Raw genomic sequence first — 25,657 nt, forward strand, 5'->3', positions numbered from 1 at the left:
AAATCAAAAAGGAGAATGTTGTAAATTGGTGGATTTTACCTAAAGCTACTACATTCCAGGACAGGGTCATATAGGGACTGCCAAATGATGGTTTCTGTCTAGATCCTGACTGCAAATAAATTTTGCCTTGATCTTGTCATTGTTCCAGACATATTGTGGGGAATCCTGAATTTCTGCAGATGACCCTCTGTCTCTGACCTCTTTCCCAGCCATTTGGGTGCAGCTGCTGTGGACCATGAAAATTCCAGTTACAATGGCAAATAATTCCTGGCTTGTGAAGAATCAAATCCAGAACAGTTTGTTAATGTTATCCAAAGGATGTTACTCAAGCTGTTAGCCAGTGAGGAGGCCTGGAACACTGCCCACACATGGATATATGTTCCCTGACCCAGCAACAGCAACCACAAACAAATCTGACAGAATAAGGTGAAGATTTCTTTTTTTGTTTTGAGGAGGAAAAATATCCAAAGACTTACAGTTTTTGCTGATTTACACGCAGAGGACAGTGTTGTTTCAATGTCCTTGTCTCGCATATACCAACCTCCACTTGAGAACAAGAATTAAACTGCAACCTAATAGCTGACTGTGACACCCAGTGTTGCCTGCAATAAGACAACCCCGTGACAACACCATTGTGTTGCAAATGTTACACAAACCAGAAGAAAAAGCACAAACCTAAAGGCTGATTTCAGTTCATGTAGGCTCTCCAGATCACTACCATGATGCCTACAACCTGAAATGATAACTGTGCAAGAGCACACTTGGGTCTCTCTTAAAATAGACTTGAAAACATATTTTCATTCAAGTACATATTACACACTATCTGTTTTGATTCCACAAAATATGTTTCTGGATTGTTAAAGCTACCACTGTCACTTAATATCGCCAATGCAAAAAATAATTAGAAAATTAAAATTTCATCTCATCCATTGAGATGTGTGTAATAAAAAAAATATTGCAGTTACTTATTCTTGAAAAAATATCAGGAGCTTTTTATGCATCTAGCAAGTCAACTAAAAGTTTTAAATGTGAATTTATACATAGTTACTAATAAATTCTAATTGTTATAAAGACAAACTATTACCACCTGATTCAAAACTTTCTCCAATGTCAACATTTTTTCCTACTTTATTAATTCTATGTTTTATCTTTATCTCCATCTGATTTAAGTCTGAAAATCTTAAAAAAACAAAACATAATGGGGGGATATTAGTATGAAAGATGCTTCTGTATGTCTTGGAGTCCATCAGTCTTCTCAGATACGTCATTGTGCATGCTTGTGTACTCATGTTTGTTTACTAGGGAGGTGAAATGAAGTTTAAGACTGGAGTTTAGACAAGCATTTTCCTTTCAACAAAATATGCATTAACCAAAATGCTTTTAAAGCTAATATTCCTTTGTGACATTGCTGTGAATCTTACAGAAAGATCAGGCCAATGGCAACTTGGAAAGTTCATTTTGACATATTGGAATAAAATATTTCTGATCTGGGAATTATTGCTCCATAATCAAGTTTATAGATTATAAATTTGCAGATTCTAATGTATAAAACTGTATTGTCAAGGCTCCCCCAAATGAAGTTAAAAGACTAGATATCCCAGGTTACTTTGCTGCTCCAACCTCTCCAGTGTCCCATCTCCAGCATCAGGGTCCCAGAAGTTGTAGGGCTTCCTCACTACCTTCAACCATCATCTTCAGGTTTTTTCTTCCTATACTGTCATAATTACTTATTTTCTTTTTTTTTTCTTTTCCTTTAGGACTTTTCTCCTCAGGTGGGCACTAGGATTTTGCAAGAGCTTGGCTAACAGCTAGTGTGAAAAAAGAGTCTTCAATATGAACAGATGTTCAAAGCAGAAAACTGGAGAGCAGCATAAACTCAGGAACGGATATCCAGGAATTTAGAGTATAGGTTCTTCCTCCATCAGATAAAATACCTACATCTTTAATAGGTTTTGAAAGACTTCTCTTCCATTAATTTCTCCAGTTAACATTTTTGAAGCCACATTAATTTTTATCATTCAGCATCCCATACCAAGTGTAATATGTAATTTAGATAATTCGTGCTTATGTAAAATATGATGGAAATATGCATTTTATAAGTTATGATGTTTGTAAGAAGTGTCCAAAAAAGTTCCAAGTCCACGCACTGGAGGAGACTGCCTCATGCCATTGTGAAACCACAGATGGCAGCAAGGTGAAGCCTAAATGTTTGTAAGAAGTATCCAAAAAAGTTCCAAGTCCACACACTGGAGGAGCCTCTCTCATACCGAGAGACTGCCTCATGCCATTGTGAAACCACAGATGGCAGCAAGGTGAAGCCTAATCTGCAATCGAAAGAGCCTGGCTCTGTAGGAGATGAGTCCTTATCCAAAAACAGCCTGGGCGATGAATACTTAGCTACTGGAGATCAAGATAGCAAGAGCCATTGGGGACTTCCATCCCAATGCCAGGTTCCCCTAACCCAACATCAGCACTCATCGTTTGCCGGGAACTACATTGTCCAGCCCAACGCAGAGAAAGAGGACAACATGAATATGTTTAACCATGAAAAGAACAAGAGAGACTCTGCCTTGGACTAATTAAAGTGTATAAAAACTGCCCAGATCCACAAACTGTCATGAACAGAGGGGGATCTGATGTGATAGAGGTCGGACCAGTGTTCACCCAGTGCCGAACCTGGGCTCGACGCTGTCCCTTTGGATTGTGGCTATCGGAGACCGTATCTCAGCCACAAAATAAAATTTATCTTTATTAATTATTAATTTGGCTTGATCGATTATTACCTATAACACAAGGAACTCCATACACATACCGTGGGAAGGACAATTTCCCTTTGTTAGCTTTTAACAAAAGTGTTCCAGATGATGTCACTGCATTCTTAGATGAAAGTGTCAGTAAGTCTGCACCCATGCTCTACAAGCCACCAACAATTTCTACTGCAATCTCCTTCTCTTATCTTTTGCACTGCCTGAAGTATCTGTCATAGGTTTAGTTAATGGTATTTCACACAGTTGTCTGTGTAGATTTTTTTGTGTGCAGTGTGGTTCCAATATTTTATGCAGTATTTGAACACACCATGGATTATGTGATACATTTTTTTCCTTATTTCCTGTCTATTCCTTTGCAACAATTTTAAAAATAATATTTTCATTTGGGCCATTAACTGGCGAGTAACACCTCCTGCCTCTTTCATTCAAGATCTTCCTGGGACATTACCTTCAATTCATATGGGTGATTTAGAAGGTGAAAGAAAATAAAACTCTAGAATTCCTTTCTTAGGCACATTCATTTGCTTAATGACGACAATAGAAAATGCTGGCTTTCATTAAAATGTTCAGACTCTATGACAGTATAAGTGTGTGTATAATACACGTGCACATTTTGGATGCACTTAGTCCTAACTCCAAACGTGGTGCAATCACAGAATGTCACTTACAGGAGCAGCGCTGGTCTGGCTGTATCTGTTGGCTGTGGACTGGTTCCATAGCCAGAGAACGAATCAGCTTATGGGAATCTTGCAGAACATGTTTGGACTTTTTGTAGGAGCAAAATGGGGAGGCAAGGTTAAGGATTGTGTTTGGTTGCTTGGTTGTTTTGTTGTTTGGTTTCTTTTTTGGTTATATTAGTTGTTTATTCTGCTGTAGCAGCTCAATGATCTTGATTCACCCCATGACCCTACAGTCACTGGACTTGATGGAGAAGTGGAAGGATTTTGTTTCCAAGGAAAAACAGTCCCTTTGCTCTCAAACTCTAGACCTTAATGACCACATGCATCGTCCTCACTGCATGTGGGAGGCCCAAAGAGGTGTGTGAACCTCGCTCAAGTACAAACCAGAGTAACTACCAGGCCATGCTGAAATGCAATTAGCAGGACTACAATGATTCTAACAGCCTAGGCATTAGTCCAGTACCAGATTTGTTAGGAGCACTAAGGTTCATTACATAGAAGAATTTGAGATCAATACTTTTAACAAGGGGAGGAAAGACAAAAGGTGTAGTCAATTAGATGTCTCAGGTTAACATTTATAGAAATGTTTTAGCAGCTAATAGAACATTACTTTGCCCTCCCACACAGCCTCTAAGTCTGCAGTAAGAAAAGCAAACAATTGCATAGCAAGAGCACTCAAGCTATCCAACTGCTTATTAAATAAATCATTTAAAGCAGAATTTCCCTCCTGTTGGGCTGCAGGAATTAACTTGGTCTTGGAAAATGACATTAACATAGAGAGCTTTCACCCTCTCCAGGGCATAATTATTTAATACCTAATAAATTATCTACAGTTATCAAGTTTGTTTCCCAATAAATCTAGCTTTAGTGACTGGCAAGAACAATAATACTTCAAATCACTGTGCATTTGAAAGAAATCACTTAAGAATACCATAAAATGGTCCTCATTAGTAAGCTGCAATAGAATGCCTTATGGCCCATTTACAAAGAGATAAAGACACTTAATTATCCAGCTGCAATATAGCTCCTTAAGAGTTTCTGCTTGAAACAGCAATTTTGTGAGTAACTAGCTATTCACTGAGAGGAGAACTAAAGAATCCTTTCACTAACTGTACAATGAGATTAAGTTGCTGGCATTGTTTAATACTTCTAGTGTCCATATTTCTTTAATTGATTTATATTTTTCCACACAGATACCCTAATGTGCATTTGATATTTCCATCTGAGCAATGGTATGCATACAAAGAAAATTTTTACTAACAAGCCATTTGGGTGACACTGACAGTGCTGTTAGTTGGTTTATACGTTCTGATATTCTCTGTAATATCTTTGGTGTGAGTGAATAACTCCAGTTTCACAAAACTGAGTGAAGAGGGATTTGGCACTGACCTATACTGTAGGAATGAGGGTGGGTAATTGATTTTAATATCAACAATCAAGAATTTATATACACTTCCAGTTTAAAGTTTTCAGTACAAATAAATATTGATCTCCTGCTGTGATCATCAGAGGATTAATAGGAATAAAATATCAGAATTCACAATTCTGTTTTGAAGAATTTAAATATTTTTCCACTGACATAAATTTCAAATGCTGTATATTCAAATTCACTTATTTCAGAACTCAATCTCTATTAAATTACACCCTAAGTTGCTACAACCTAATGTAATTTGTTGTACTTTAATATAAAGGAGAACTTTGAAATTAAGGTATTTTTGCCTAAGCAGGGTACAAAAATATTTTTATTTTTAAAACATGATGATTTGGAATTGATTTTTTTTCAGTTTTAGAAAAAAAATAGCACAGGTAGTGATTGTATAAATAAATAAACAATACTAGCATCAACACTAAATATCAACTCTAACATTACTACCTTTTAACAGATAATATGGAGAAAAAGGGTACTTGTGGTTGTAAGTCGTCTCATCATGAAAAAACTCACTTGGACAGAAGTGACTTCATTGATCTAAAAGAATTCCAGACCCAAACTCTGAAAATGTTAGGTGAGTCAGATAAGAATGACCCCAAAAATCTCCAATAGAACCTTCTGAGCATGTCTGAAAATTGCATATCAACAGAGTCTTCAACAAAAGCAGGAATTGTATAGCACCTGAACAGAAAAAAAGACACATAAAAGCTGGTGCTGATGTGTGGGTTCCACTGAACATCTCCACACAGCACAGAGAGCCTCTGCCTGCAGCCCTGCAGCACTCTCCAGATCATTTGCTCAGTAGGACCCAGCCACAGTAAGGGGATCCCTCTTCCCTGACACTGAGTGCAAAAGAAAGATTCAGTTTTTCTCCAGCTTTCAGAATATAAATAAGAGTAGATCACATATTGGAATGTATCTTTGAGCTTTGTGAAATGCCAGCAAACATTTTCTGATAGTGATCTTCTGATCTCTTTTTAAACAAAAAGTATTTTTGTTTAAAATACTTTAGAATATCTTTGTAAAAATGAAAACCTCATGCTCATAAAATCTCTAAAGACTGAGGAAGTAGAGAGAAACTGAGAAAATTGATTTTTTCCATAATCTTGAACCATAGCTGAAGTTATCTGCTTTGACATCTTTGGGGAAGTTAAAAAGTGTGGAACACCAGATGATTTCAGTGCATTAAACTGCATTTTGTTTAAAGCTTTGGTGTAGGCATTCTAACTTTTACAAGTCTGAGGTTTTTAATTCATTCTTAACAAAAATACATTTTTAAAATTAATTAGTATATCAAAAGCATCATGCTTTGTTCTTACACCACAGTATATTAGAACACATTGATATCTAAAATTAAATTTCTGGTATAAAAAAAAACAACTTCGTACATGAATTAATTTTTTAAATTATGTTTCAAGCACAATCCTGATCCACCCAAACCTACAGCTTTCAGCCAAAGCTGATAAGAATCTTCTGTGCACCTGGAACAAAAGATTCTTCTATGCTTTGAAAGAAAAGTATTGAAGTGATTGATGTGACACACTCTAAGTTTCTGCCTCACCAGTTATGTCTCATCATTAAGGAAAAAACCTTATTAATGTCAAGGATGAGGTGCCAAGAGGAGGCATGGGCTTAAGGAATGAAATATTTATAGAGAAATGGTACAGAAAAAACAAAATGTCACCTCAAAACATGTCTCAGATGATTACCAATATTATTCTTTCCAGGAACAGTAGTAAAACTATCAAGACCTGTATCATAAAACCTTCTTCTACACTGCTAAAATCTAGTGGATTTAATATTCTCATTATTGCATTCCAATTTATGGCTGAATCAACATAATATAGAAAATATTTCTTATCAAACACTGTCAAAATACTAATATTTAAAACTACAGTACTCTTTTTCTGTCCTGTGTTCCCACCAGGATTTTTGATTTGGTTTGGTTTTGGCTTTTTGTGGTTTTGGTTGATTTTTTTGGGTTTTGTTTATTTAGTGTTTTTTTTTAAATTTTGTGTGTTTTTTTTTTTTTTTTTTTTAATGGGTTTTGTTTATTTAGTGGGTTTTTTTTTAATTTTGTGTTTGTTTTTTTTGTGGTTTTTTTTTTTTTTTTTTAATACTAGCCTGTATTATAAAAGGTGTCTTTGAAGTCTGTCTAATGAAGAAGGCCAGCATCCTTTCTGGGGCAATTCTGCTTCTGTCAATGGAGTTTCCCCTGAGCCTGTAACCTTCAGGTCATTTCTTTGAAGTTCTCAGTCTATTCTCACTCTTTTCACTTCAGAATAAATTTTTACATCCCATCAACTTTGGACTAAGAAGTGGAATAGATTAATTACTTTTAAATTTAAAAAAAAATAAATTAATTGCTATGCCTTTAAAAAGCATTAATTCCATTCAAATGAACGTTTGGACCCATTTACTTTTTCTATCCATAAACTAGCAGACTTTTACCTTGTCTGAAATGCCAGACCCACTAACCATGTTATTTATTTTATGAAGTCAATAGGTACTTCTGGGGAGGTAAATTCTTAGCATATGCATGTATGATTTTGAGGATTAGGTTTTGCATCTTGTCAGCATTCAAGAGAAACATAATTCTTCATTTCTCTTTTACTAAGAGGTCACAAAACCAGACATTCATAACAAAACTTTCTCCTTTGTTCCATTAGTTTTCTGAGGTAAGTAAGTTTAAGCCAAACATTGTAACAAGGCATATTATCATGCAGTCTGAAAAACAGCCAAAGAAAAAAACTAATAGAACAACAAAAATAAATTTATGTTTAAATATTCTTTGTTTCCCACTAAATTTAACATTCCTTCATCCTGTGGGTAGGATTACCTAGGCAGTTACCACAAGTTGTGCAAATTATATTTAAGACAATAGAAATTGAATAAATTTTCTTATACTGGAATAAAAGACAATGTATTTTTGATCAGGCCCCTTTTGTGACGTCGGCTTGAACCATAATTTCCCAGTGGACCAATACACTTTCTAAAGTAATTGGTTTGAAGTTGTATACACATCTTTGATTGTATCAGCTATTGCTTAACATAATTTGTAGTATATGCCTTGTTTTGAGGTGGAGGAGTTTTTTGAGTGATATTCATGTGACTGTCTACTTTAGCACTATATATCTTCTCTACAAATAATTTTTCTCATGTGGCAATTTAGAAAGTATTTCACAATACTCTTTACTGTGTTACAGGTGTGTTTGACAGTGACAGCAATGTGCTTTATAAATAATACTCTAAGACAAATAATACTCTAAGTAGCATGACAAAAGACCAGTTTATAGAAAACAATAAGCACAAAACCTTTTATGACCTTTTCTAACAATAATTTGATTTCTATCCTCCTATAATTTGATCTCAATTTGCTACTTGCTACAGGTGAAGCACTCTTACAGTCTTGGAGATAGTCATGCAATATCTCTGTGATTAATGAGGCCTTCAATTCTATTTTATTTCCTCGTCTTTTGTGGGGGAAAAATAAAAGTTTAATGCATTTATCTACATTTTAATTTTGAGATTACTTAATCTTTAAATAGTTCTTTTAATATTCACCATAATGAACAACCATTTCATTTGAAGGCTAGTGTATGAAAGTGCTTCTATTTTAGAAATTCTTCTGTAGAAATTTACTGGCAGATGTTGCCAAGGTTTTTGCCCCTGCCTAAAATATACCAATATGCACAGAGAATGTGACAAGTTTGTTTAGCCACAGACACAGGCCAAAATAGAGACGTGAGTCCCCATGGTACCCTGCATTTATTTGACTCTCTGTAGGCTTTGTGACCTGTTAGAGTGTCTATTTGAATGATTACATGCAACTGAAACTCTAGAATCACTCACACTGGGAGAGAGGTGGGTGGTATTTTGGAAACTGAACTCACCACAATTCCAGGTTTTACAGGTGGCCCTCATCCCAAAACTGGTCTGTACCAAAACTGACACTGAAAATGGGATCTGGATTTTCTATTTAGATCCACCTATATTTAAAACATTTTTCATTTGTGTTGCTTTTACCTTTTCACTTGTTTTTTTTTGGTTGGTTGATTTGGTCTGGTTGGTTTTGGGGTTTTTTTATCTTTCTCATTTACCTTTATATTCTTCAGAAATTCTCCTAATATATTCCTAGGCACAGTGGAAGCACCAAAGCAGATTTCTTAGGGTTTTCATCCAGTTCTAGGGACTTTGTTAGCTCCATAGACTGTTTTACTGAACAGAAATAGTTTCTGTTCAGCCCTCTATCTCTATACTACCTAGCTATATTATTCATAGGCTCCAAGCAGGAAAATTTCAGCTAGTGTCCCAATTTATTTAAATTAGTCTAAAGATAAGTCTTCTGATATGATTATGTCATTACTGGAGTAAATATATCTCATGTTCTGTAATCAAAAAAACAGTGATTATCACCAGATTTGTTTCAAATTTACTGGTTTATCTATATTATATTTTTTACTTTCACAAATGGGAAAATCCTCAATGCTATGAATTACAAGAAAAAGAAAATAATTGTCCTCTCTATGGCTTATCTTGGGAGAGCATTTACAGATGGATGGATGGATGGATGGATGGATGGATGGATGGATGGATGGATGAATAGATAGATAGATAGATAGATAGATAGATAGATAGACAGATAGATAGACACACAGTTTTTAAAATGTCATGACATAAATGTAAGATAAAATATAGTGACTTAATTTCCTAAATTTTTAATTTAGGAAAATCTGACAGAGATACATAAATCTATTCTCAAAATACCCCAGAATTTAGACATACTTTGCAATTCCTATCAACTCTGTAGTTCATACTTATAAAGTTCCTCATCTTTGACAGTCTGGCTTTCCAGACTTGATGCCTCACTTAGGTTGTGCTTTCTATCAAAGATGAGTGTCCCTGTTAAATACCCATAGTTCTTAAGAGGACCCATCTTTTTATATCCCTACAGCTTTCTAATAACAATAAAAAAAAATATTTATCAATCTCTATGATATCTACTAACTTTACCTGAATTACTTGAGTCCTCTTTTTATCAATGGAAAATACTTCCCATTGTTACTTCTACAGCTTTCTAATAATAATAAAAAAAAATATTCATCAATCTCTATGATATCTAGTAACCTTTACCTGAATTACTTGAGTCCTCTTTTTATCAATGGAAAATACTTCCCATTGTTACTGGCTGTTCCTTTTCTCCCTATAACTAATTTTTTTTTTTGACATTTCCATAACAGCATTCCATATATCTTCTTTCCCGCCTAATAGATCTGTATGTTACAGCTCTCTCTCATCATATGAAAATTGTTCCAGGACTCTTATTTTTCTATTGTCCTATTCTTTTCTGGACCATTTCCATTTCTGCTATATCCCTTATGAAATTAGATTACTGAAATTTACCAAAGTATAAGACAGAAGAGGTGTCACTGATTTATGTATCACTTTTTGTTATTCTCCATTTCCCAAGAAAGACAAGTTCTCACAGAGAATTTTTTGTTTTGATCATTAGTACACCTATCAAGACTTGTTGTATCTTATTTTGGTGTAAATTTAGAGTAGCTGCAGTGGTACTTCCCAATATGCATACATTCTCACCTTCAACGCATATTTTCACAGACTGAAGTTGGCATTAATTTTTGGCACAACCTTCAGTACATAGTCTTCATTAGAGTGGTCTTGTGCTCCAGGAAAATATTATTTTAACTTCAGCTATCTGGCTACTTCTTCAGCTGTGAATATACCTACCAAAAACCTAATCAAACAATAGGAAAGAAACATTTCTTGACTTGAACATTTCTTGTTAAGTGATTCTTCTCAAAGAACAAAGGTCTCCAAGGAAAATTCTGAACATGATAATATGCATTACCTTTTGTAATGTTCAAAATCAAGGGCTTAGTTAGGCTATTAAAGTTGTATTTAGGTATTTAACAGTGCTAAGCATCATTTCCTTCCATAGTTCCTAAGTTAAAAAGACTAAAAACTCAGGTTTTCAGGCACCTGAATTTGTACCCCAGGAATTGTATTTAGGTATTTAACTGTGCTAAGCATAATTTCCTTCCATAGTTCCTCAGAAGTTAAAAAGACCAAAAACTCAGGTTTTCAGGCACCTGAATTTGTACCCCAGGAGCCCAATTTGAAACATCTACTTCTGTATTCCTCATTCAAAATTTTTATAAGAAGCAGCTGAGAAAACTAAGTTTAGGAAAAATGTTGGTTTGTTTGTTGTTTTTTTTTCTTTGAATCATATTCAAGACTGTTAGAAAATCTTTTTAAGCTTTAAAGAACTTGCTATATATCTCTGTATGAGAATAATATATCTTTCATTTTGATATTGATTTTAAAATACTCCTGAGCTTTATTAGAACACACTGGACACAGCCTTGCCAGGTTTCTTTGCCAAAAGGCCATAAAACATAATAAAGGATTTGCATTGCATCACAGTGTTTCTCTACTGATATGAGAACAGCCTTCTATGAAACATGTTATTTAATTCCAAATGCTAGGGAACTGTATAACAGAATGAGCAGAAGGGAACATTTAGAATGAACATGAGAGGAAGAAAACATTTTTTCAAAAAAGAAATGTAGTCTATCAACACTGGCCCAAGGAAGCAACACTTCCAAAGTAAGAGATTTAATCCTCATGACTGGAGCAGTTTATATTTAAGCCACACAAGTTGCATGGGAATATATAGCAGAGAGAAAACCCACATTGCCTTGAGCTGCATAGTTTGATTGGTCTAGTATGTCTTCTGCCTCTTGCAGAAAGCACTGAATTATGATACAGGTGGCAAGTAATGATAGTAATGATACAGGTGACAAGTTTTCAGGTATTTGTTTGCTGTTTTCATTTTAGTATTTTACTTTTTTTTTAAAGTTTATGGAACTTAGAGCTCTAGAATGACAACGATCTATTATGCTGGGCTCTTCAGACTTCTGATACCTGTCAGAGGACTCCTTGATCCATGCTTCCACAATTGCTGAAAGACCATCACACTCACATGTCTACAGTTTCTCTCTGTGTTTATCCTGTACCTTTCTCAGAAGGATTTTTATGTTGTCATTTCTGTATGACTTTGCCTTACTTTTCATAGATAATAATATATTCTTCCAAGTGTACCACTTCCATTTTGCACAGTGGTTTCCACCCATTCCTGGACCAGTTCTGGTGAAAAGGATTTCTTTCTTAATACATTCTGCAGTGTCCTTGGCATTTGAAAATTGAAATTCTATCTGAATTTCTGTCTCTGTTTCTGTAAGAAAACTGTTTACTAAGAAAGACATACTTGAGGAAGATTGTCCTACAGAGTCTTTGCAGAGCTCTTATTTCAATGTTATTTCTACCTTTTTCGTTTGGAGTACCCAGAAACAAACAAAACACAGCAAGACAAGAAAGCAAAATGATCCCTTATTATAAATAAGATCTAATTCAACAGAAGAAATTAATCTTTTGGATATCTACCTATAGCACCATAAGAGCCTATAACCAGACTATGTACATGTCTATGTAACAACCTCTGAATTACTTTCCTTTGGTTAGGAGCCTGTTCTCTCCATTGACTGAAAAGGAAGTCAAGAGTAGATGAGGTACTGTAAAGTTAAGATCCACAGTTGGTTGGCTTACTTCCAGCAGAAGGAGACAGATACTCAGAGGAACAAATCAGTATTGTTAGTACAAAGGCAATGTAATTTTGGCCTATATCTGCTATGGTCAAGACACAAAAACTCAATTATATTGAATTCAAAGAATCAAATATAGCTGTTGGTACAAGGATCAGCCTCAGCATTATCTGAACTTTATCTGATTTGTGGGTTCTCATCAGCTCTTTTCTCCCCAGTTATAATGTATTTTTCTTTCTTGGAATAAGACCATTAAGTTTTGCTTTTTCAAAAAACTGAGGTCTTAATTCACAAGATATTTCCTAGTACTTCTAATGTATTTTATAATGTACTTTATAAGGCCACTTTCTTACCTCCTTCCTTGGAGCAGAGGGTGATCAGGGTGTGAACTGTATCCATCAACTCAAGCTGCTGTTTCTGCAGGACACTGTTATTGCTTGTTGCCTTGTTTAACTGCTTCTCTAGCTCCTGGATTATGTAGCTTTGTCGTGTGACTAAGCTTTGTAGGTTCTCTTTTTCCTCCTTCAAAGTGGCCAGCTCCTCTTTGTGCCTTTCTTCCATCTCTAGAATTCTGTGCTCAAGTAAACTAAAATGAAATAAAACAATTAGTAAATATTATTTCATGCCATCATAGTTAATAATACAGTAACGAGAACATTTCTTTCAGTGTATAATTCACTACCTAAATCAACAATTCTAAAATATGTCGCATTATGTATGTGTATTATGACATATGTGACATATGTCATATGTTACATATGTAGTAATTTAGCCCACTGAGTCAACCATAACTGATCTCCAAAACTTCATTTTTTGTTTGCATGTTGTAATGCTTAAAGGGCAGGGAACTGCATGTGTAGGTACTATTCTGATTTAAAAATATGCACAAGCATAGGGCCAGTAAAATATTTGAATGTAAAAGCTGAGGCAGAAGAGCCTGAGGTAGGCAGAGGAGAGAGAAGAGCAGGGAATTGAGGAGGACATGGTTGGTAACACTAATAGATCAATATGATGAGAGAAAAATCAGGGCAAACTGAAGAAGAATTTGTGAAGTGTCTTGTCACTGAGAGGAAAATAAGCGTTATAAGTTATGGAGGACCATCAGAGTGTGTGGAACTCACAATAAATGTATTTTTTGATGTGGTCTGTGAAGCTGGGATAAGAATTTCCCACCAGATAAGCAGTACCTGCTTTCACATTAAGAATAGTACTGTTTTCCCAACAGGTAAATCAGCACTTGCATTTTAATGTAGGATTCTCTCTTTCCTTGACATACCTATCCCACTAACACTGCCCAGCCATGTTTGGTTGTTCCACAAAAGGCCCTCAGGCAGAAAATTGTTTGGCATCATTTATCTGCTTGCATCAATTTTTATAAAGAATTTTGCTCATGTAAAGAAACACTTTCTCTGGATTAATATTCTTTTTCTAGTACCCTTTCTGTCCTGTGCTGGAAGTGTTCAGTTTACCAAGATCAAAGGCATATCAGATTACATCTAGAAAAATAGTGATGTTGTAGACTTAAAGGACAGCTAATATCTGTCAACCATGAAGCAGGAGCATTTCTAGGACAGTGCTTTGATGCTGTGGTGGGAATTTAACAGAAAGAATGTGTTAGTATTAGATAAAGAAATTAATTTAATCTCACTGCTACTTTCTTTTTGGGGTTTCTGTTGTATGCACCAAAGGTTGTGTTTCTCATGCCCAAAAACCAAATGATGGTTAAAAACTTGCCAACAAACTGCTTCCTGCTCAACTCAGTCTTAGGTTTTATTTATTTGCACTCTCTCTTTACCTTTGTTTTTACTTCTGGATAATAGATCAGTGGCAAAATGCCTGCAAAATTTTAGGTCATTTAACCTAACAGAGGAATGTAATAAAATCCATATGGAGTTGCTTCTACTCTATATCATGGAGTCCTAATATGAGCTGTTAAGATGATAACAATGCAAAGATTAAATTCAGGCACCAAAATTTGCTGTGCAAGCTAGAACGAGATAATTTTTTTTAAAGCAGCATTTTTTTTCTGAAATGTTATAAATGTGGAATTTACAAAGATCCTGAAGAAAACATACTTTTTAATATCAACATGTCTAATTCTGCGAAAATCACAAGCATCTGAGTAAAGGGAGCAAAAAAGTAAAGATGTGAGGGAAAATACATTTTTGTAGGGTCCCAAACACAAAGGAGAATTAATTTCATTTTAAAAGGCTCATTAATTAGAAACTAAATAACAAGATTTAGTGGACTGAAATAAGATGGCAGAAGTTTACACCCTGAAAAAATATGGATTTTGAAGCCAAAGACTATAAATTATTTTAGCACCTTATCAGAGCTGTGGCTGATTTTTCATCACTTGAACACTAACATTAAACATCATGTTTAGATTCACACCATGGTCTAGATTCACACGGATTTTTTTGAGAATGTGTATGTGGTAGCCTTTGAACTTTCTTATGCAGAAGGTCAAATGTAGTTTAGTTTGGCAGAAGCACTTGAAAATCTTCAGACAGATTTGGTTCTCGTCATAAAATATTGTCAAAAAAACCCACCTCCTTTTGAAATTTATCAGTTCTATCCACAGAATAATTTTACTCACTGATAATTTTTCACAGAAATTATTGAAGTCCTGGTTGTGACTCTAGATTTTAACTTTTTTGATAGACTAATTACATCAATGCACTTGGGATAGGAGAAAGGTGGCCTGGTCATATTCTGTAATAGAAGGGTGTTAGGTGGGGCCACATCCCAGTCTGACATCTTACAGTCCCCCGAAATGTTGTGTATTTTCAATACAAGACAAGATGTCAATCAGGAAGACAGAACACAGCTTTATGGTTATATAGTAAGAAAAGACAAAAAGTTCCCTTTTCCTAATCCATGTAGTACACTACAATGTATTTCCTTAATTCCACAGTATCCTATCTGCATGTCCACAACTAAATCATTTCCATATCTGAATCATTTCACGTCAAAGAAACAGCCTTTGACAGCCACAGTTTATGCATTGCATTATTTGTTTCCCACTGTGGCCTTTCTAAAACCATAGTAAATTAATCCAGGGGGATGACAATTATTTGTGGCAGCACTGGCCACCTCAAGCAAGAAAAGAGAAGCTGACAATGTTTAGGGCTCCACAGTTTGGAATCTACAGAGCCAAACAGGAAGCAGATGTTCTATGGCTTTAATAATAATACATACTAATATTTCTGAGTGGTGTGTCAACATGTGGTGGAAAGATGGAAGTATCACAGCACTTGCTTCGTTTAGTTTTCTATGTAGACTAAAAGTCCTGTAATTATAAACTGCAAAACTATGCTATTTTCAGGAATGCAGATATATTTATGTGATTGGCTTTCTACATCCATAAATCTATATCAGATAAAAGTAAGTCCTGGGGATAGGACAACGCCCTGTATTTCTGGGAGAAGTCCAAAACATTCATTTTTGTTTTACTATTAAACAATGAGAAAACTTTGGTCAAATCTCCAAATGAGAAAAAGCAAAGTCTTTGCACAGATTGGGGATTTCTGAATTGGACTGTTCCAAAAGGAAGAAATCCTTCAATAGCGTGAGAAAAGCTGCTCTTACAGCTTTTGACAACAATATGGACAGAATTATTAATTTGTATTGGTATATTAATATTTTTATAGATAATTTAAATTTTTTTTAAAAGTGCTAGGAAGTTCAAAAAATCTTGAAACTTATTGAAAGCAATTTAAAAGTATAAATAATTTAAATTTTTTTAAAAAGTGCTAGGAAGTTCAAAAAAATCTTGAAACTTATTGAAAGCAATTTAAAAGGCATTTAGGGTTACTTTAACTGTGGCAAGACGACTCTGTTGTCTCTTTTTTGTAACATCAGACAAACTAACGGACAAATACCATTAAGAAATAACTTTGCTGAACATTTGGTAAAGATATTTTCTCAAATTTTTAAAGAAGCATTGTGAAGACAGAGTTAAAATTAAAATATTTTTAATAATTTTCATTAACAGCCATTGCTAACACGAAAAAATGAAAATGGAAAGAAGGTTGTCTCTATATGAATCAGTCCAATATCCTCAAAAGGTTGACTGAAATATTCTTTTATAACACTTGTCAGCAACATGTTACGGCTCTTTTTTTGCAGTAAGTTTCCTCTATTAATTTCCTTTACATTTCAAATTCCTATACAATTCCTATATGTTTGGAATTTCTAAATTTTTGAAAATACTACTAATCTAGGCACATGAAACATTCATTGGAACAATAACATAATAAAAATAAATCACCATTCACCAGAAGCATCATACAAATATACATATATTTATTTCTAAAGATGCACACATATACACTAAGATATGTTTTTAAAATTGGAGCCTTCAATTTGGGGAAATAAATCAGGCATTTGGGGAACAGAATAAAGTTGTGAATAAACAAGTGTTGTTACCATGAACAAATACCAATATTACCCACTGGATAATGATGCTTTGAAGTAATTACCTAGGAGAATATTAATTTAACACACAGACAAAGACACACGCAGATCCCTAACCCAGACAAATTTAATATTTCTAGGGTTAGCTATGTCTCAATGTCTAATGTAGTGGTTTTGGTAGGTCTAGGAATCTATTTCCAATGGCATAAATGATAACTTGGCTTTGTCAGCCTGTGGAATGACTCGGTGCAATGCCTCAGTGCAACAGTGCTATGTCCAGCTGATTCAGAAAAAAACCTCTACCAATGCTGGAGAGGGTAGAGTACTCATACAGAAGGCAAAGAATGACTTCTAGTGAAGGCTGTTGTCATTTTGAAAGGTGATGAAGTAGAACATGTAGGAAACACTCTGGTAGCTGTCCAAGTGAGAAGGAAAGTATGGTTTAGACAATCTGCCTTATAAGGTAGTTTAATCACTAATCCATTCCAGACCACAGAAGTTTAAGAGATTTTTTTTTAATATTTGTTTTCAGAATCCTTAGTTTAGACTCGTGAGAACAGGATATAGACCAGACCTTGGAGATGGACATCTTTTGCATTAAAATAATCTTTTAAAAATTATTATTAATTAAATATACAGATAAAACATATACTTTGTTGAGGTATTCAATAATTTAAGACAAGTAATGTCATACTAGAAAAGTGGTTTTTGGCCATATATATGTAAGTTTATTTTATTTATATGTATGGGAAGACGAATGGGTAGAGGATTTCAATGCTTACTTTTGAGTCCAAGAACATTTTACAAAGAAAGCCTGAGACAGCTTCTTTGTACTTCCTTTTAGGTGAGTGAAATTTTCCCTATGCTGTTAGGTGCTGACCACTCATGCTACCTTGGGAGTCTGATACTGTCTGATCACTTTAAGGAAATATGAAAATGTGTGTCCCCCTATTTCTCAGGGCCAGTAAAGTGACAAGTCACTTAGCACCAGCAAGCCCACTTTTTATATCAATGACAAGATAATTCACATAACTGAAGTGTAAAATTGGGATTTATCTTTTTAGTATATGCACAACCTTCAAATAAAACTTGACAGACATATTGTGATTCCTCATCTTCCACACAGTCAGACACATTCAAGAACCATTCTTGAGTCCTTTCTTTTTATAGCATGCAAAAATTCTTGCACTGAACTTGTTAATCCAGTATTATTTTCTGCAAATTCAAGCAAGATTTTATGTTTAAATTTCACTTCCACAATTTGTTGATGGAAGATCCAGAATTTCATTATATTTTTTCTCATTTGTTTCATTTTAGCAAATAGAAAGGTTTTTTACACTTGCATATAGAAACAGATGGCACATTACAAATTAAATGCAGCTGGTACACTCTGGGGGAAAAAAAGGGAGTTCATAAGGCACTTAAGAAAGAAATTTTTTCAAGAATAAATCAAAACAGCATTTAGAAAGCTCTTGTGGGAAAAAAATGGCAATGGAAGAAACCACCGTTTACATTATAGTGGGTGGGAACCCACAAAACCAAATTATTTATGGCATGAGAACACTCAATAGACACATGATTCTAAGGCAAATGTGACTCTACTTGTGCCACAGAATATCTTCCATTTCAGTGGAATAAAAAAAAATTGGCCCCTCTTCTGAGCAGAGACAGGGAGTAAAGAGAAAGGCCAAGAATAGACATATTTCCAGTCCAAAGAACATGCACTGCTCCCTTGTTGATACACAGTGTTAATTTTATTTAAGGTTAATATGCCAGTTACTGTAGTATATCAATGGTCATTTATTGTTATTACAAGATTCTGCATTGATTTCATCCAAAATTCAGTTCTATGAATGTGATTAATATCTTAATTTTTATTTTATATAGAGGAAATTTAAGCCCAGGGAGAGAATTTATTAGCTCACAGTACTATCTCTTTTGATTGTTTTTGCAAAGACAATAGTTCCTACACTAGTTCCCACTGTGCTGTAAATCTACTGAAAAGAAAGATCCTTTACAAAATAGCTTACAGTCCACCTACATGTGGACAAAAGGAATTTTCCCTATTTATTGGTGTGTAAGTGATATGGAGAGGGATTATGAGTACCTAACTGCAAATAGCTACTAAACACAGCCTCATGAGTAATCTGCAAATATTGTTTAAATTTAAGCAAGCTAAAATCGTTGGCATGTCCAGAAGTCTAGTGTCTGCTGAGGTCACCAGGATTTGTATCACAGTCAACCTGGCACACACATAATTGATTTCAAATTTAGAACCTGCAAGGCCAAGACTGCACAGTTCTCTGTGAAGAGAAGATGATGATACAAGAGTGGATGATCCATATTTTAGTGTAATTATATCACTGCCTTCTCCCTAATTTTAGCAGTCCCGAGGAGACTTGAAAAGGACCCACACAATGCACACCAGGTCCTTGCTTTGCTACAAGATAAAATTCTGTGTGCTTTTCCATCTATCCACAGATATCTATACCTCTGAGACAAACAACAAAAAATGTGCTTTCAAAAATAGCCCTCCTTTTCATCTGACTTTTCAAAACCCATTTTATCATAATGTCAGCCAAGTCAAAGGTCAATTCAAGTAAGGCTAATTTGTTTACTGACATGAAGGCTTTTTACTCTGATTCATTCCTAAGGTAAATAAATAAATCCTAAGTATACAAGACACAGGCTCTTAAGCGGCCAATAAAATTTTGTTGCTAACCATATTGCAGCAGATAAAAGTATGAGTACTTATATACTTAACCAATGCTTGAATTAAGTCCATTTTGAAATAAATTTGTAAAATATGTAGAATGAACCCTGCCAATCTGTCTGTGGATTACAAGGAGAGAACATACAAGCAGTTAAGGTGAATTACCTATTTTTCAGATTGCTGAAGGCAAAGTTAATCCCACACTAATTTCTTCACTTTTTTACTATTTGGTTAAGGGACATCTCTAGAGTTCAAGAGTTTTCAGTGTAGTTAAATTTCTTCAGAATAGCATTTGCTGGAATTACAGGTTGCAAACAGTTTTTAGATTAAACACATTAAATTGGTTTTCATAATCAGTACCAAAAATGATATATTATTCAAACAGCTTTGCAACTAGACACATTTTACAAGCACATTTCCTCATATCAGTATTTTCTATTTTTCATCATCACCTGTATTTTGCCTTCTTTACCCTGTAGCCTCTTGCCCACTATGGTGCTAGTCTGCCTTATGCATAACCCTGGAGAAGGATTTTCTGCCTCAGCTGCCAGTTCCTGTCCAACAGCATGGGGTTACACCGCTCTCTTTGGATGACTGACTGATCTCAATTTAAAAAGTCCTCTACTGCTTGTATTACATGCTTCAGTGTCTGCCTCATCAAAAAACTGTTTGCCTCATTTCAATATCAAATGTAGAGAGAGGAAATAGAAACCTCAGTCCTAGTCAGACAGACCTCACAGCTGTTCTTTCTAGAAGGGAGCTGAGTGAGGCTGAGGAGTCAGAGCTCTCCCTGTCCTCCCTGTTCACACCTGCCCAGAGGCAGCAGTGGGTTTATTGGGAGTTCCAAAGAGCAGTGAGGAAGAGGAGCAGCTTTCCCCACTGCCCTGGGTGCCAGCGCCCAGGCGCAGCTGCTGTGAGGAAAGGCCAGAGCTGCCCCGTGCTGGGCACAGCTGGCTCCAGTCAGCTGTACAGTGTGAGGAGAGAGGGGAAAAGGGAGAGAAACAATGCTGCAGACACCAAGGTCAGGGAAGGGGAAGGAAGGAGGCACTGGAGCAGACACAGCCCTGCAGCCTGTGGGAGAGGCCATGGGGGAGCAGATATTTCCCATGAGGATCCTATAGTGGAGCAGATATGTCCAGAAAGAAGCTGACACCTGTGCAGAGCCCATATGGAGCATTTCTACCCTGAAGTACAGGAGCCTGTGGGAAAGAGCCATGCTGGAGGAAGGAAAAAACTTGAGGAAGAAGGCAAGGCAATGTGTTGTGCTTTGTCTGCTGTCTACAACCCAAATTCCTCATCCCCTTGTACTGCTCAGAGGGCATCTAGAAGAATCAGGACTGAAACTGACCCTGGGAAGAAGGGGAGGTAGAGGTGAAGGGTCTTTTTGGGTTTGTTTCTGTTTCTCACCATCCTACACTGTTATTAATTGGTAGTAAATAAGGCTGTATTGCCCATGACAGTAACTGATGAGTGATCTCCCTGTCTTTATCTCAACCATGAATTTTTCATCATATTTTCTCCCTGTTCTGATGATGAGGGGGAGTGAGAGAGTGTCTGGGTGGGCGTCTGGCATCCCAGACAAGGCCAGCTCACCACACACGCTCTCTGACACACTGAGCTGCTAAGCCCAGTGGCTTCAGGTGCTGAGTCCCTGTGTCACAGAAAGGGAACACTGGCACTACTTCCCAGCTCTCAATTTACTGCCTAGAAAGTTGTGTTAGTAAATAGTTTTTTCATCAGCTTAAACATAAACCCCAAATGTTTACCATTGACTTCTTAAAATGGAGCATGACTACAAGTATGCTATGGAGTACATAAGGAGAGAGATCCTTCTACATGCCTTATCTTTGAATCCTTTAAAATTAGAAAGATGAATGAATGAAGATTTTCTGTTTCAGAAGCACTTTAAGGTAGTTGAAAATCTCATAATTTAATATTTTTCTACTTAAAAATGGTCTTAAACGTTATCCCTGTACTTTTAGGTTGTAGGAACTGTGGTCATATGACTAAGTTGTCATGAAACAGAGTAAGATGTTAATATGAAAAGTGGTAAAAATCAGTTTATATTTGTCATACAGGATATAATACAGTGTAAGTTCACACCCCAGGTGTTTCAGTGAGTTCATAAATATTACCTATGCTGTTTACTTAACATATTGCTCCTTTCATCAGTTGCTTAAAACAAAGTATACACAGACCACTTTGTAATGAACAGAGAAAGAGACAAATTACTCATGCTTACCTATTTTTCTCATGAATTTTTAGGATTTCATGTGTCTGCTGTAGCAGCTGTTTTTCTAGCTTGTATGTTGACAGGGAATTTTCCAGTAGCTGAATTTCAAGTCTGGATGTTTGATTTAGCACCTTAAAGATAAATTAAAAACATTAATGTTTATATTGTCCTGGATTTTTTGTTTTAGCAGCATAACATAATAATTTAATTCTGATTTGATGGTTTGTAAAAAATTGTTTCTAAATCCTTTTTTAACCTCGGCTGCTCAGCTGGTGCAGATGAACTCAATCAAACTACACTGATATGTACCAGCTGATATTCTGTCACTAAAACTGTAGGATAGTAGTGCATCAGCAGAAAGAGGCAAGGTGACTGCCAAACAAGCTTCATTTCTGTAGAAAAAACAAGAGCTGTGCCTCAGGCATGCATTCCTACAAAGCATGCTTAAACCAGAAAAGTGCAAGAGTACTTGGAATGAAGTCAAAGGGTTGCATCTGCTATTTTGTAAATAGAGCTCCTACTTTAGCTTTCCCCTGCATTCTCTCTTTTGTGGTGTTGGCAGTTCAGTGCCTTATTTTTGTTTGAAATCGTTGACATTCATGGAGCAATCAGAATTGTCCATTTTTGTTGTCCTACAGAGCTTGAAAAATTGGGAAATGATTGATATACAACAACAATGAAGATCAAAAGCTGTGATTTATCCTGTTACTCATTATTTAGCCTGACATTTGTATCCTTGACAATAGGTGGCTATTTACTGAAAGTCAAATGCTGCTCTAGTTTCCTGGGCAGTCCTACCTTTTTTGCACATACAGAGCTAAATATACTAACCAAATGAAATCAAAAGAAAGACACATAACAAGGGTCAATCATCAATGCTGTTATTACCAAGAAACAAAGTGTGTTTCCTGGACCCCTGTGTTGAAATGTTTTGTGTGGTAATGCATTAGAAAGGAAAGAGTTTGGGAAATGTTCTCTGCAATTAACAGTTTTTTGAAAAACACACTGGGAACATACCTGGGTTTCAACATCCGTGAGTTTTCTTGTCTGCTCTGCTGTCTGGCTGAGGAGGCTGGTCCCTATCTCGAGCATGGTAGCAGTGTGGTTCTGCACAGCATTCTGCTGCAGCTGCACCATCTCCGATTTCATGTTTTCCACAATGTAGTTCTCAAGCTGTAAAAGAGAAAAGGTTGTAGCTGCAGTGTTTTTACCTGTTTAGGCATTCTGGTGTCATAAAGGGTGAATAGCTGGCATTCTTGTCAAAAGCAGAAATTTTAATATTTTCAGGGGGGGTCTCAAGTCTCAGTTGACCATATGACTGCTGGGGTATGGATCTGATTATCTTCCCCTTTCAGCTAGAGTCCCAATATTTTTCCAAGTATTATGCTCTGTGTCGAGGTTGCAGTGAACATTTGTAATGGAGATAGCAGCTTCAAAATGAAACCTTAAAAGAGCAAAGCACACCAAAGGAAAACATAAAACTCAAACTTCCATGGACAGGATCCTACCATATCCTATATCCCCTGGTTTATGTCTGGCATTCAGAAATATGATTTTTTTATTGATTTGAATCCTCCAAAAGATTTTTCACAAACTCAGCAATAAACACAGCTTAGTTTAATTGAGATCAAAAATTTGTAAAGGAATGGTGACATTGTCTTGCCAATAAAAGAAGGAAGTTGTTGGCCAAAAAGCATAGAAAGCTGGTTTGCTCCTTTGCTTTTTTGTTCTTCATATTTGGTTTTACTTGGCAAATTATTGAACAAAATCTGAACTAGAACCCTCTAAATAAATTAAGTACCCCAGAGAGGGGTGCTTTTTGTTGCAGTTTGTTTTAGTCTGTGTTAGCATAATCATACCCTTTTATCAAACAGTGTCCTTGTCCTGCCAAATCAGGCAATAAACCCAGGATTAGTCTATGGTATGATGAGATTGTTTCTTACTTATATAAACATTGTTCTGTCTTGATGTCCTCTACAGAGCTTTAACATAAAGATAGGTAGCCCAGAACATAGTTTTCAGTACCTTCCACTGAAGTGACCAGGTGGAGTCCAGCTGGTTTAAACCCAGTGAAGATTTAGTCCTTAATTAGTAGTAAGTCACTGACAGGTAAATTGCACAACTAAATAGTAAGAACCAGACAGAGTTGATTTGAATACTGCAAAAAGGAGTGGTAGTCAGATACAGAGTGTGATTAGTAAGAATGGCTGCTTTCATTTTTTCTATAGGTATACCTGTAGTCCCTAGGGGCCATGACTGTTAGATATTCTAATGAGTCACTTCTGTTGAGCTCACAAAATATTTATTACAAGTTTGATCATTTATGTGTACCTACTAGTTTTATGAACATTATTAAAGAAATAGGACACAATGTAAAATATTTTCTGCATAAGACAGTTGTTGATGTTTTATTTGTTTGTTTGTTTATCCCAATCTGAAGAAACAGTAACCATCATGGTCAAAACTAAAGTGGATGTCCTAAAGTTTCAGAAAACAAACAAGTTTGCTTGAATTGCCAAGTAACCACTCTGGGCTGAAAACCTGGCAACTGTTTTAAGGTGTTGGTAACATTTATTTTTGAATAGTTTGATAAGTATTTAAATGAGATTTAACAGCCAAAGAAAACTGTGTATTGCAAAGCAATGTCTTCAATGGATGTCACCATTTTCACCTCCCAGTGTAAGTTTAATGCTTTGATTTAGTTTATACTGTGAGACATTTTACAGATATTAAACTGGTTCAAGGAAGAATTCATTGATCCATTGCATTTCTACAGCATTTTTTTTTCAGGAGTATTTTGCCTCTATAACATTTTCTCATAAGAGAATTTATTTTTAGTCGCCCTTTGCTTCTCATTCTTCTAAACACTTTTGGGTTTTTTTTCCTGAAACTATCTCTTGATTGCAAATAGTCCTTGTGAATGAACCCCATAAACTGGGTGATTGTCCTTTTCCATACTGAGGTCCAGAATATGGAGACTGATTCTGGGGCATCTGAACAAGTTCCATTTCTCTGACGAATTTTGCTTCTTAATGAAACAAGGGGTACTGCTCATGACAGGTTGCCAACACACCCATTTCCTCACATCCCATGTCTTTTGTTTGCAGATAGGAACATAGCATGTCTGTGCTGTAGCTGTACAGTGCTTGATTTGCTTTTTGAAACTGCCCTGTTGTACATGAGGAATGTGGTGCTTATGTGCAATGAATGCCTCTGAAATGGTAACAGCATTTATTACACATCAGAAGTCAGAAATTAAATGTTTTCACATATAAAAAAAATGCCCAGAGATAGGGAAATAAATATAAAAAAGAAATTTATGTTTTAAGTAAATTTCTTTGCCTATTTCTTTAGTCACATTACAGAGAGGATTGTGATTGTGATTGCATCTGTGTGGAACTACAGCAGCTTTGACTAGTAAAAACACAACCACAGATTGAGGCATATTGTATAACTCCCAATTTTAATTATTCCAGTCTAACACTGTCCCCATGGTATCCAGTCTTTGGCAATTGCCCTCTGTTACTCACCCCTAAAACAGCCTCAAATTGAATCTGAGACTGACTCCTTATAACAACAAAGCTGACTTTCCTGTTTCAGAATTACTCATTAAATGCTTTTGTAAATATTTGTTATTCAGAATACCACCACAATACTTTCTGTGAGCACATCTCTGGAGTATCAAGAGCCATTCACTCAGGCAAAGGGGGTTGAACAAAAATTGAAATAATATAGGGGTTTTGTTACATTAATTCCCCTTCCTTCCTCTTTGTCTACTTCTTTTAGTTTGCTC

At 35.7% G+C, this 25,657-nt stretch overlaps 1 protein-coding gene across 2 annotated transcripts in view; it reads right to left on the reverse strand.

Annotated features, from left to right (window-relative positions):
* Nucleotides 1-25,657, reverse strand: part of ANGPT1 (angiopoietin 1) — a 155,117-nt gene that overhangs the window by 61,747 nt on the left and 67,713 nt on the right. For both annotated transcript variants that reach the window (XM_039706182.1, XM_039706183.1), the window contains exons 2-4: nt 22,882-23,037; nt 21,874-21,995; nt 12,853-13,085 (exon numbers count right to left, since the gene is read on the reverse strand). In XM_039706182.1, coding sequence (XP_039562116.1) covers nt 12,853-13,085; nt 21,874-21,995; nt 22,882-23,037 — 511 coding nt within the window. The remainder of the gene's footprint in view (nt 1-12,852; nt 13,086-21,873; nt 21,996-22,881; nt 23,038-25,657) is intronic.

Source organism: Passer montanus, unplaced genomic scaffold (genome assembly GCF_014805655.1).
Source record: "Passer montanus isolate IOZ18808 unplaced genomic scaffold, ASM1480565v1 scaffold19, whole genome shotgun sequence".
Lineage (NCBI taxonomy): Eukaryota > Metazoa > Chordata > Aves > Passeriformes > Passeridae > Passer > Passer montanus.